General features: G+C 37.3%; 1 protein-coding gene across 2 annotated transcripts in view; it reads right to left on the reverse strand.

Moving 5' to 3' along the window:
• The window catches only part of NSUN7 (NOP2/Sun RNA methyltransferase family member 7), a 31,753-nt gene that overhangs the window by 2,020 nt on the left and 16,087 nt on the right, over positions 1–13,646 (reverse strand). For both annotated transcript variants that reach the window (XM_016206684.2, XM_016206681.2), the window contains exons 8-11: positions 10,820–10,963; positions 7,650–7,751; positions 5,523–5,640; positions 394–517 (exon numbers count right to left, since the gene is read on the reverse strand). In XM_016206684.2, the coding sequence (XP_016062170.2) occupies positions 394–517; positions 5,523–5,640; positions 7,650–7,751; positions 10,820–10,963 (488 nt within the window). The remainder of the gene's footprint in view (positions 1–393; positions 518–5,522; positions 5,641–7,649; positions 7,752–10,819; positions 10,964–13,646) is intronic.

Here is a 13,646-nt window from a genome sequence, read left to right on the forward strand (position 1 = left end):
ATATTTATCAGTGTTTCAGAAGAAGTAAAAGAGTATATTATTATACTAAAAGAAATGGTTTTTAGGCCTTAGCCCCTAATATATCCCATGAGCCTCAGCAAATGACTTTTTTGTAATTAAACTTACCCACTTATGAACCTGACGGTGGGGAAAAGAATTACAGAGCTTATTTCTAATGTGAAATAAGATGAACTAGATGTTGACAAAGTGCTTAGAGAAGTGGGGATGGAGAGCTCGCAAGGGAGGAACACTCAGGAGAAGTATAAAGAGAAAAACAGGCTTTTTTTTCTGGCCACACAGTGATAATTATTAGTCCTGCCCTTTGGCTATTTATAAAATAAGCACACTGTTACAAAGCGCTCAAAAGTTCCTGAGGATTTGTTGTTTCCTTACCTCCCTTGTTAGAACAGAAAGAAAACAGCCATTGGTAATTTCAGATGGTTCCACTCTGAAAAACTTATCAGTAGACAAACGAATTTCCTTCAAGGAGCACAGCGGAAGGACAGGAGGGCTAAGCCTGCAGGGGACAAACAGTTACAGTTAGAGGGCGAGTCTGCCAGTGGAGGGAGACAGTGACTGCATGCAACACAGTTTCTTCTATTATGTTTTACCAATCATTTCAACATAAATTCCAAATTAGGATAAAATGCTGAAACTGTACAATACTACTATAATTTAAAACGTTAATATTTCATGTTAACTCATAATTTATTCTACTTCCCAAGTTCTCCATCTTTAAAAAAACTATGCCAAGAATACCAACCTTTCAGCAAATTAAAAACTCTTCCCCAAGACATTAATGTTAATAATAAAAAAAAAGGCTCCCGTGATCCAAACAGGTAAATATGTAGTAATCACAAAGGTGCAATCCAAAATACCCTTTACTTCCACATGTCAAACTACACAAAGTATGACTTCCTTCTTTTGGTTTTACTGTTTGCACAATTACAGCATAAAAATTTGGCGAGCATTTTAACTACACGATTCTTCCCAACAACTCTTTGAGTATTACTGGATGAATTATGTGGAGTTCAAGAAAGTACATAATAAAGCCTTCATATAAGAAATATAAAACTCAGTAATCACTAATATGTTTAAAATAAAATTTTGGTTTTTATATTTAGTATTTAATTTTCTACTTAATAGTGGTTCATTCATAAATAATAAATTCTTATATTTCCATACTTTTACAATTAAAATATATTTAATCAAAGTAATAAACACATTTTCACATAAATTAAAATATCAGGAACTCAATAATTTTGTATATTCTGAAATTTAAAACCTTAAAAAAATTTTTAATATGTTTTTATTGATTTCAGAGAGAGGAAGAAAGAGGAAGAGATAGATAGAAACATCAATGATGAGAGAGAATCATTGAATGGCTGCCTCCTGCACACCCCCTGCTGGGGATTGAGCCCAAAACCGGGGCATTTGCCCTGAATGGGAACCAGGATCTCTTGGATCACAGGTCAATGCTCAACAGCCGAGCTACACTGGCTGGGCAAAACCATCTAAAAGTTGTAGAACTAATCAGTTTACAATATAAAGAACCCCAAATAAGAACAATGAACCAAGTAGAGACAAAAGTACGTGGTAATACAGAATAAAGTGCGATCAGCTCTGGCCACGGGAGACAGCAAATATGAAGACTTCACAGAGGAAGCAGCCTCAGTGCTACATCTTGAAAAATAAGGTTTCCAATAAGGTAAAGAAGGTGATTCCAGCAGAAAGGAAAACATGAAAATGTTGGTTCAGAATACAGCCAGTGTTTCTATGTGTCTGGGGCATAAAGTGACTACACGGAGAGAGAGGTCACCTAGAATGTGAGCAAACACACATGACACGCCAAAGTGTCTAGCAAATGGTGGTGCTTCAGTAAATGCTTGTGCTGAACTGAGCTGAAGTAGAACAAAAGCTGTCTAAGTTCTAAAGGCAAGAGAGCTGGTGGCTCCTTTCACCAACCTTGTAACCAACACACTGAATTTCCGAGGCCTGTTCATATATGTTCCCTACACAAACAGAAACAATCATCAACAGAGTAGAATGGAGTTACAGACTCACACAGAAGTATATGCAGGATTATAGCATATAAAAGCAGAGGCATTTAAAAAGAGTTGGGGACGGAGGGGGGAAGATTTGAGGGAGGGAATAAAGCATGATCCATACTTTACTCCTTTACCAAAATAAACAGCAGATAAATCAATTATTTAAACATAAAAATACTAAAGGAAAACTGGTTAAAAAATTTGTATAAGGTGGGGATCAATATAACACAAGCCATAAGGAAAAGATTGATACACTTGTCTACACAGAAACTTGAGGTTTCTCTAAAGCAATTTTTAATTAAAATTTTATTTACAAATATCTGTAGTTCATATGAAAACAGCTAATATCCCTAACATACAATGACAAGACACATAAAAAGAAGAAAAAGAAGAATGATACAGTTGAAAAGGTGGGAAAGAACATGAACAGGCTACATTTATTGAACATTTGTTATGTGCCAGGCACCGTTTGTGTGGTAATATATTCAATCCCCACAAAAATCCACTGAGGTAGGTAAAAAATCCATGTTACAGCCACTTTTCCTTCCTCTCCTTCCACGGTACCCTTCTCCGCTTAACAAAAAAAAGGCACTTGCCTTGTTATAGTACATTGTCCTGGATGTTAAATCTCTAGGATGCTAAACAAAGGGACAACTCAAGAATGTGGCTCTCTTCTCCAATGTAAGAACAGAGTTTGGGTAAGAAAACCTTAAGAGTTTGCCAAACATTGGAAAGCTCTGTTCTTCAACTTCCTCCCCTCTGCCCTCTCTCTCCCCCTCCGTTCCTCCCCTCTGCTTCCCCTCCTTATTTCTACATATCTGTCTTAGATTAAAATTAGAAGTAACTCACGGGGGTATGTTAATGTGTTTATCTGAATTCAAAAATAAAGTCAGACTTTCTCTGACAAGGTCAATCTGCTTTTCACAATTCGTGCTCAATCCCCAGTAGGGGGCGTGCAGGAGGCAGCCGATCAATGACTTACCATCGATGTTTCTATCTCTCTCCCTCTCCCTTCCTCTATCTGAAATCAATAAAGGTACATTTTTTTAAAAAGACGTTATAAAAAATAAACGTATGATAAAAAATATTAGACATCAACTTTAAAACACATAAAAGGTTATATAGTTATTTTCAAATGTTTAGGGAGTATTCGAAAAAGTGTTTGTTCAAACATTGCAAAAATGTTTGAAGTCTACTACTCTGGAATCCTGTCTTATTTACCCCACAGTACACTTCCCAGTCAGTAAACAGCAAATGTGCCCAAATTCGTTAATAGAGAAGTGAAAATTTAATCAACAATGAGATCTCATCCTCACTCCTCAGACTGGTAAGGATTTAAAGTCTGATAAAACCCAGTATTTGTGAAGCTGTGGGGAAATGGGTTTATAAGATGTATATTTTGGTGGGTAATTTGACAATACCAATTAAAACTTACAATATGCACAACCTTCTCAAACTGTTCAGAATGGTTAAATGGTTAAGTGGGATTTGGAAAAACTTGTTCTTTTTAAGTTAGTATTTCTATAATGTTTGCCGTTTATACAATAGGGGCAGGCAAAAAAGTTGCATTGACATAGGTAAGTATCATGATGGCTAAAGTCCAAAGTGAGGCGAATATTTCTGGGATATTAGAAGGAAAAGTTAGAAACAGGCGATTGGATTAGATGGCATATAATATTGCTTTCAACCCTAAAGTCTATCACTTTGGCAGTTAAGAAATGATTCTTGCCCTGGCCAGTTTTGCTCAGTGCTTAGAGAGTTGGCCCATGGGCTGAAGGGCCCCGCATTCGATTCCAGCCAAGGGCACGTACCTCAGTTGCAGGCTTAATCCCTGGCCTTGGGGAGCATGCAGGAGGCAACCAGTCAATGTGTCTCTCACATCAATGTTTCCCTCTCCGTCTCCCTCTCCCTCTCCCTCTCCCCCTCCCCCCTCCCCCCTCCCCTCTCCCCTCTCCCCTCTCCTTCTCCCTCTCTCTCTCTCTCCCTTCCACTCACTCTGAAAAAGCAATGGAAAAATATCCTTGGGTAAGGATTAAAAAAATGATTCTTAGAGGCCATATAGTGTGTTTCCTTAAGTAATTCATAATTTCTTTTGAAAGTATCCCCAACAAGTAATTATAAACCTCTTAAATATATGCACTTTAATTTGAGCTCAAATCCCAGATTATTCTGTCTTTATAATATGTCCTTAAATATTACCTGTGTATTTTATACCTTATCATAGATTAATAATAATAGCTTACCTGAAGTAAAATCTAGTGAAATAAAATACAGATGTTCCTCCATTTTTGCCATATTACATTCTTAGAAACCTTATTCCTGACAAATGATCATCCATATTGATGAATTTGGTTATATACCTGCAGTAATTCTCTTTGCAACTAGGTGGTGATTTAGCTAATCACTCAGAACATTAGGTTGGCTGCTAGCTACCAACAGGAGTTACTAAATAATGAAGTAAAATAAGGGAAATACAAGTGTGATTAACTTGTCCACTTGTGTGTGAATGGGCAAAGGAAAATATCAAATTAAAAGAAGGAAGCAAACCATATGTATATTAAGAACCTACTATAAGGATCAAAGGAAATGTTCAAAACATGAATAAGTAAAAATAGAAATATTTATAAATACCTTATTAATTGTTACAGACTTGAAGAACTAATTGGTGTCACAGAGACTTAAATCACCCAGCCGGTGTGGCTCAGTGGTTGAGCATCGACCCATGAACCAGGGGGTCACGGTTCGATTCCCGGTCAGGGCACTGCCCAGGTTGCGGGCTCGATCTCCAGTACAGGGTGTGCAGGAGGCAGCTAATCAGTGATTCTCTCTCATCACTGATGTTTCTCTCTCTTCCTCTCCCTTCCTCTCTCTGAAATCAACAAAAACTTCTTTTTAAAAAAAAAAAAGAGACCTAGATCTACTCCTTATCTTGATGTCTATCTTGATGTTCAGTTGTAGTTTTGCTGTTTTCCTTCTCTATCCTCAGTTTACTGTAGCATTTTACCCAGAAGCTACTATACTAGTTATTTAGGCTACTTTTACCTCAGTCCTGCTGGTAACAAAGGCTATAAAGGGTCTAATAAATGTATGTTTTCAGATAATAAACATCCAATTTTCTCTCTAGTTTCTCAGGTTATTTTATATACTTATTTTTCTTCTGCTGAGGCATGGATGTATCTAATACTCGGGATATAAAGTTCAGACTCAATTTTTCCAGAAACCAATCAAGTCAAGGCCAAAATAGTTTAGCTTGAAGAGTAACAACAGGAATCTAGTGTACAAGAGGGTGCTCAGACCAAGCCATTGTAAGGGCTCTACAGAACTGACGTAAATGTAGTAAGAAGGTGGGTGACGTGGGCATATTAAAATCTAACGAAAAGGAAGTGGGATGTCTTCATAAAAACAGAAAATCATAATTTTTCACTTTCAAAAGTATTTGGTTAAATTGTTTAGAAGAATCCTGTCCTTTCTTACCTATAAGGTTGTACTTTGGTCCCACGGTCTTGAAATTCCAGTGCTTTCTTAACAACAGCTTCATTTTCTTCTGGATAAACTGAGCATGTGCAGTAAACAACAGCTTGAGCTTTAGTAACTATATTTGAAGAAGATGGAATTAATATAATGACCCCATTAACAATGCTAAACAAATATGCTATGTTTCCAAACATCTGTTTATATTGATACTGCACGGCTTTGACATGAATGATTTCCATAGATGTTCGCATAGCTCCCCTTTACAGCATGTACTAGTTATGTAATCTGTGGCCAAAAAGTAAAGTGAATCGAACTGGATTGTATGGAAACTGAAAATTCAATCAATGTGACCAACCAAGTTACAAACACAAACAAATAAATACTGCTAATTACCATGAACTATTACTTGCAGCCATTCTTCCACAATCTGTAACACAAAACTAGTTAAAAGGACTCTAGAGACAGACATAGATGTGGATCTCAGTTCTGTTACTTATTGCTGTGTGAACCTGAGAAAATTACTGAAACGCTCAGATTTTTCTTCTTTAAAATGAGGTAATGCTACTACCTGCAACTCATTTATTCACACTTATCAAGCACCTACCGTGTGGTAGGCACTGTTCTAGCCATTTAAGATACACAGACAAAAATCCCTGGCTCTGGGGAGCTTATTTTCTGTTTTATTGACATGATAAGAATATATAGGAAAATTATAGTGTTGCTAGGAGGTGATAAATGCTATAGAGAAAAACAAAGCAGGTATGGAGAATGTCTAGTTTCAAGAGATACTGCTGTAATTTTTAATAGAGTAGTCAGAGAAAGCATCAAAAATTTATTTTCCAACTTCCTAATCTTCCAACCAACTTATTTCATAGATCATATACACAATTATCATGTTTAAATTGATGTTTGTTAGTAGCATCAAAAGGGCAGACCTACCCTCACAGACCTACCCTTTCCCCTGGATAATCAGCAACCCCGAAGCAGCAGAAGAGAGTAGCTTGGATCTAACTAATGGTCACATGGTATGGACCTTTGGCAGGCTAAAGAGAGCATCTCGACCTAAGTCATGTTTCATTTCCTGAGCCCTAAAGTAGAACCACCCTCTGGCTATTTTCCCATGAAATTGGACAGAGAGACACCAAAAAAGATCTCAGAGCTGCTGCACTCAAGACCTGAAGTAATTATTCTTTACCCTTACCTCTGACCAATCAGCTCCCAACATGACCCAAAACCCACGGTGTCAAGATTTTGCCACATGTCTGTCACCTATTCGTCATCTAAGGGTTTGTGCTTTTGAGCATTTGCTTCCCATTCTCCTGGATAGCACCATTTATCAAAAAAGTAGTCAATATTTCTCCACTGCAATTCTCAGTGTGTAGCATTTGGCTTTGCTAGTGCCGAGTGGACAAACTCTTTCTGTTCTCTAACACCTATACTTACCTTTGAGCCTTTGGAGGTCAGGAAGTGTTCACACTCATATCCCTAACACCCAGCTTAATGCCTGACCTAGAGATGATAAACATGCACTGAATTCATAAAAATGTTTATAATTTCTCAGACACTTTTAGATTTCCATGTCCATGTGTACTCAGAATCTAAATGGTACTCTAATCTAAATGCAGTGATTGAAGCAATAATATAAATACTTAAAGAGCCTTGTTACTCAGACTTCAAATGAACAGATCTAGGCTTCATCTGTAATTGTGTCTTTCTATTCTATATTTAGCAGTAAGAGAAATAAGAGTTTGATTAAAATTTGGATTGTAGAAGAGTTGTTAGGGGCAGGCACAGTGACAACAGAAAAATTACATCAAGTGAGAAGCCAAAGAAAAGAAATAGAGAAGATGAAACTGTACAATAATGGATGCACATACTTATTTCACTTCAGCATTAAGAAACTGTGAATTATGCTTGCTAACCTCTACTTAAAATGACAGTAAAGCATATATTTTTTAAAGACTTAAATTGGTAAAAATAAACATTTTGTTACTTGAAGGTGCTAAAACTGAGTGTTCTGGGACATTCACTATGGTTCACACCACACTGCCTGATTATAATAGAGAAATGAAGTATTGATGTTTCTAAGATTTACAACACAGGTTAAGATTGAACTGATAAACTTACATTTCATTGCATGTGTTAGTTGTGCATATTGCTGTTGAGCAAGAACATGAAGTTTATCTTCTGATGTGCCTCCTTGTGAGAAATCTTTAAGCAAATCTGTATCTAAAAGTAAATAAATGCTTTAAATTATATCACCATTAGATGTTTTCCATATATTGTTATTATCACATTACTTTTTAAAAAATATATCTTTATTGATTTCAGAGAGAGGAAGGGAGAGGGAGAGAGAGAGATAGAAACATCAATGATGAGAGAGTCATTGATAGGCATGTTCCCTGACTGGGAATTGAACCCCGATCTCCTAGATCCTAGGTTGACGCTCATCCACTGAGCCACGCCCGGCTGAGCTATCACATTTATTTTATCATTTTCCTCTTAATGAGAGTTTTCATGGAAAATATAAAGACTAAATAGATAGTATTATAAAAATGCTGACTTAAATATCTAAAACTAAATTGACAAAGGTAATTTTCTTTAGTTTTAATATTGTTTTTCTTTTTTCTCCAAGCTCTTAGGAGATAGTCATTCAACTAGCCAAGTTATTTAGGTACAGAAAAGAGAATGCAATCAGTCTAGAGACTAACAGAGGAAAAGAGAAGATAAATTTATTTTCCAAGGTAGAAATGATGGCCTATAGTCTAATCTGAGTAGGAAAGGACACAAACAAATACAATTTTGAAAATTAACTTACCAAAAGAAATTTTGGAAGGAAAAAAATCAGGGAAGCAAATGTATGTCTTCATAATAGATCAAGAAACTCTTAGAGTATCATTTTAATTTCTGAAACTAATTTTAACATATTTCTTGATATTATTAACTTAGATATATTAAATGCTACTTTATATAGATCATTTTATTCAACAACCCTTTTAACATTGAGAAAGCTCTTTAAACATACATTAAACAACTTGTCCAAGGTCACATAGCCACTGTATGGAGCCAGGATTCTAGCTCTGAAACCTGACCACAGAGCCTAAGTTTCTAACCTCTGTCTTCTCTCGGTAGCTCCCTGGACTATAAGAGCCAATTATTTTACCCCAGATTGGGCTGTTCCCCATTCCAGTAATATCGCCAAAGGCTAATTAAACTCCATTTCTTTTCAATTTAGTCTTATACTTCATATTTTTCTACCTCTATTCTAAAGTTATTCATCACTTTTTAAAGGACTACTTATACATCATTATACTTGAAAACCATATTGATTACCCTTTTCATCCCATTTTAAGATAATTCCAAGTTGTTAGCAATGACCAACTTCATATAGTCTTTGATGGTTCTAATAGTTTTCAATGTTAAAGTGTGTTTCAAAATAAGCTCATGATGGTTCTCTTCTACCTAGTATCTAAGTCTGATAAAACAATCTTTTAGATTCAGCCCCTACATTCATGGCTCCTGTTTCTACCATAGTCATCAGGTCGGAAGCTCCTTATTTGCTCTGGCTGTTATCTCCTCAGAGTACAGTTTCCTTCAGAAGCCCTCATTTTTTTCCAGGTTTGCCAAAGACCACTTGTTGGCTTAGCCTGTCGCCTCAGAACTTTACCAATACCTAGGAAACATTTTCCTTTCTCCCTTTCTCATCATTTGTAGTTTCCTGTGGGCTGCTCCCCCAGCCTCTAGCTTATTTGCACCCAGGGCCTATTTAGCTCTGCATTCCCGCTCTAAGAGGGCCAACAGTAAGGCCAAAGTCTCACTCTCTGAGCTCTGCTTCTCCTGCCTGCGATGCTTATCACAGCTGCTACTCCTTCCCTTCTCCTTTCAGTGTCTACTAATTCCTCTCTGACCAGTTCCCAAGTGAGTGTAGGCATTTCCCCAGCCTGCTATTCTCCCACATAAGTTAGTCATTCTCCTGTTTAACTCCCACTGAGAGCCACTGTCTACAGCAGGTCAATATTCCACACGGGACAGGGTAAGTCCAGATAAAGATAGTATAGTTAATGGAAAGAAAATGTGCAAACTGACTTGAGTGTAAATCCCAGCTTCCCTACTCACTAGATACATAACCTTAGGCAGCTTGCTAAATTTCTCTGAGTCTTGGATTTTTCCCCTCTGTAAAATAGAGATAATAACACTATCCTCAAAAAGTTACTGTGAATATTAAGAGATAGTACATGTGTACTACCATTGACTGGGACAGTTTTGCTCAATGAATATTAGTTCCTTTCCCTCTGTTTCTTTTTCTCCATTTTTAATTGTGTCCTTGCTAGAAACAGAGAAGTTACTCACCATGTTCTGAACATTAGTGGAATGTCTTCTTTGTCTAATATTCTAGTTAACCTTATCTATGCCTTTCAATATAAACAAGGGACTAGAGGAACGGTCTGTTTCAGTTAATGCGGGGCCATATACTGTGATTAAGAGAGGGATTCAAAGTGCCATGGAGTCAGAGTGGCTGTGTTTGAATCCAGGCTCTGACACTTACTAGTCAGTTGACTCTGGGGGACTGCAAACTCTAAGCCTCAGGTTCTGCATTTGTAGGATGGAGATAATAAGAATAACTACTTTAAATTCTGTGAGGATTTGGTGAAATAATCCAAGTGCTTATTAGCTCAGTGCCTTATATAGAAGTGCCCAATAAATGTTAATGTTAAATGATATTTTGAAATTATTAAATAAGCAAATAAAATTCCTAGAATTACTATTTATTATGAATATTCATAGCATAAAACATACATGTTAAGGATGTCTTGAGTTTGAAATAGCCCGATTATAATTTAATTAGGGGTGTTTTTAGAATGTAGGTCCTAGAATCCGGCAACTCTAAATTTGAATCCTAGTTCTGCTACTAACTAGCTGTGAGACCTTATGAAAGTGAATTAATCTTTCTGAGTCTCAGTTTTCTCATCTACAAAATGCTGATGGATTGTAATGCCTATAACTTGAGCTCTGCAATATGCCAGAATAGCACACTGGCCAGCATCTGTTCTGATTGCCAACGCCATCTCAATTATTAAATATTTTTAATATCACCCTTGCCCATATCTCACAGGGTTGGCTTAAGGATTAAATGAGGTGATGAATATCAAGTACATTATACATAATATTTCATACATGGAAGCTGTTCATTAAGCAGATATATCTGATACATCATTTCAATGATTTTAAATAATTTTATTTTTAAATTATTACCAATAAATTCTAATAATTTAGAATTTAAAAATTAAAACAAGTACCTTCATGCTCAATTAAAATAAATTCTACTGGATTACTAATACCCAGTCCTGAACAACGAGGAAGCAGCAGAATCACTTTAACTTTCTGTAATCTATTATCCTTCAATTCAATGTTCAGAAATGTCTCATGAAGTATTTCAATGTCTGGGAGAAAAAATACAGAAAAGTTAATGTAAAATATTAATTAAAAGTTCTAATGCAGTATGTAAATATGCCTATGTATCATTGTTCATTTTTAAATCTTCACCACCACAAAAAGTCATTGTAGTCAGAAAAGAGGAATTTTCTTCTCTGATAACTTTCCAGAATATGAATTCTCGTAGGGTTTTCTCTTCACTTGAGAGAGGGGTTTGAAGTTTAAATAGCTTCCTCATAAAACATAATTAAGTTTTCCATTCTCAACTTCAGATTCCATTTAAAGCAGAATGCTGTAGTGGAGAGAAATGGCTTTGGAGGCAGAAATACCCAAATTTGACTCCGGATTTTAACCACTTACTAGCTGTGCGACTTAATCTCCCGAAGCCTCCATTTCCTTACTCATAAATGGGATAACACTGGCTCCCTCATCTAACCGTGGTGAGGACTGAGATAAGCTAGTTCAGCTTCGTACGCTGCCTTGTGTACACTGAGTGCTCTGTAATGGTGATTTCCCTGCCACATTTTTAAATCCCCTATTACATTCTATCTTCCCAGAAAAAAAATAGGTATCAGTACTATTTCCAAGGCACAGTTAAGGTCCCTTAGGGACCCTGAAATTTGGTTTGAGAGTCTGCCCTCCTTCAGTTTATAACCCTCTGTGCCCCAATCTTAAGGCCACCCCTCCAGTTCTGCGATGGCTCACGGTCCCCTCACCTGCTGAGGGGTCACTCCTGAAATTGCCCTAACCACCCTTTCCTCTTGCCTGATCAACTTTTCCCTCTTCCTATTCTGTTTCTTTTGAAATTATCTTTTTAATCAGGTAGGCCTTTTGTTTTACCCCCTATTTTAAATTATTGGAAAAGTTGAAACATATACAAAAATAGCCATACTATATAACAAATTCTCAAGTATTCACCATGGGCTGTAACAGTGAACCATCCATGCCCAATCCTGTTTCATCTACATCTGCACCCACTTCCACCACCCCATATAACTTTGAATCTATAAATATTTCACCATATATCTCTAAAAGATGAGAACTCCTTTTAAAATATAACCACAAAAAATTTTTAAATAATTCCTAATTATCATCAAATAATAATGATACTGATTCATGGCTCAAATTTCCCAATAGTCACACATGTCGAAAATTTCTTATAGTTTGTTTAAATTGATACGTCTTATTTTAAATTACTTTTTACCTAAAGGTTCCCTTTCCATATTTCTTACCATTTATTTCTTAATGAAACTTCATTATTTGTACTACTAGAGTTTCCCACAGTCTGGATTTTGCTAATTGCTTCCCTGGAGTGTAGTTTCACATGTTCCCGTCTTTTGTGCTTCCCATAAATTAGTAGTCGGATCTTTAGAAGCTTAATTAGATTAGGTTCTGTTTTGTCTTTTTTTTTTTTTTCTGGTGGGGGGCTGGCAAAACTACTTCACAAGTGGCGTCATATTCATCCACTAAATTGCCTTTGTAGTATCAGCAAAGGGATTACAAAACAGTCATATGGTGGTCCCCCCTTAGCCATAGTTTTACTTTCCATGGTTTCAGTTACCTGCGGTCAACCATGGTTTGAAAATATTAAGTTTCCACAGCCATCATCTTCAGCTGCTCCTGCCATCCAACCATTGACATTGCCATGGCCGAATGCTTCAGGATCACCCTCAGCAGATGACCCTCCTTCTGACATATTGCCGGAAGGTCAACAGTAGCCTAACACTGTGTCACCACGCCTGTGTCATTCACCTCACTTCACCTCATTGTGCAGGTATCTTACCATCTCACATCTCATCATAACAAGAAGGGCAAATACACTTCAATAAGATATTCTGAGGGAAAGAGGGAGACCACATTCACATAACTTTTATTATAGTATATTGTCATAATTGCTCTATTTTTACTGTTGTTAATCTCTTACTGTGCTTAGTTTATAAGTTAAATTTGATCATAGTATGAGTGCATAGGAAAAGCATAATATATGCCATAGGGTTCGGTACCAAATGTGTTTTGAGGCACCTGCTGTATCCCCTGCGGATGAAGGGGGACCACCGCATTCTGATCCTATCATCCCGTTTTCATTGTTATCTGGAGCTTTCTAAAAGGAGAAACCGCCTTTCCTCTATGCGTGGTTACCCCATCGTTCCTGTTCTCCCTTGTTAACTAGGGAAAAGGTGGTCAACTACTTGAAAACTCTGTCTACAGAGGTGACAACTACGGAGTAGCCACTACGTGCTACGGCTGAGAAGCACGATCGAGGACCTTAGTCAGCCGAGCCGGGGTGGGGTGGGGGGTTGCAAGGCTGAGATCTCTGAGAAGAGGGCACGGCTAACACTGCCAGGACCCTGGCATGGCCACCACGGGGATAAACACACACTGGAAGAAGAAGAGAAGTCCTTTCTTCCTCTTCCGGTTGTGCAGTTTCCTTCCAGCACCTTCTAATGGCAGAGCCTAATACTGAACCAGCTGGCGAAGGAGAAATGGAGCATACAGGGTCTCCTCCAGTATCACAAAGCAGGGCCGAGGGTGGGTTTGCAGGGGAGGCAATCAAGTTGTACCGGGTCAGCTTCTGACCTGTTTTTAAAATTCTTATCCCATTTCTCTCGTGTATTCTCTGCTGGACCCTCTTGTTCGACTTCCCGACATCTAAGTATCAGAGGGAACATATTCAACTTCAGTGACTGACTC

This window comes from Miniopterus natalensis, chromosome 1 (genome assembly GCF_054644295.1).
Source record: "Miniopterus natalensis isolate mMinNat1 chromosome 1, mMinNat1.hap1, whole genome shotgun sequence".
Classification (NCBI taxonomy): Eukaryota; Metazoa; Chordata; class Mammalia; order Chiroptera; family Miniopteridae; genus Miniopterus; species Miniopterus natalensis.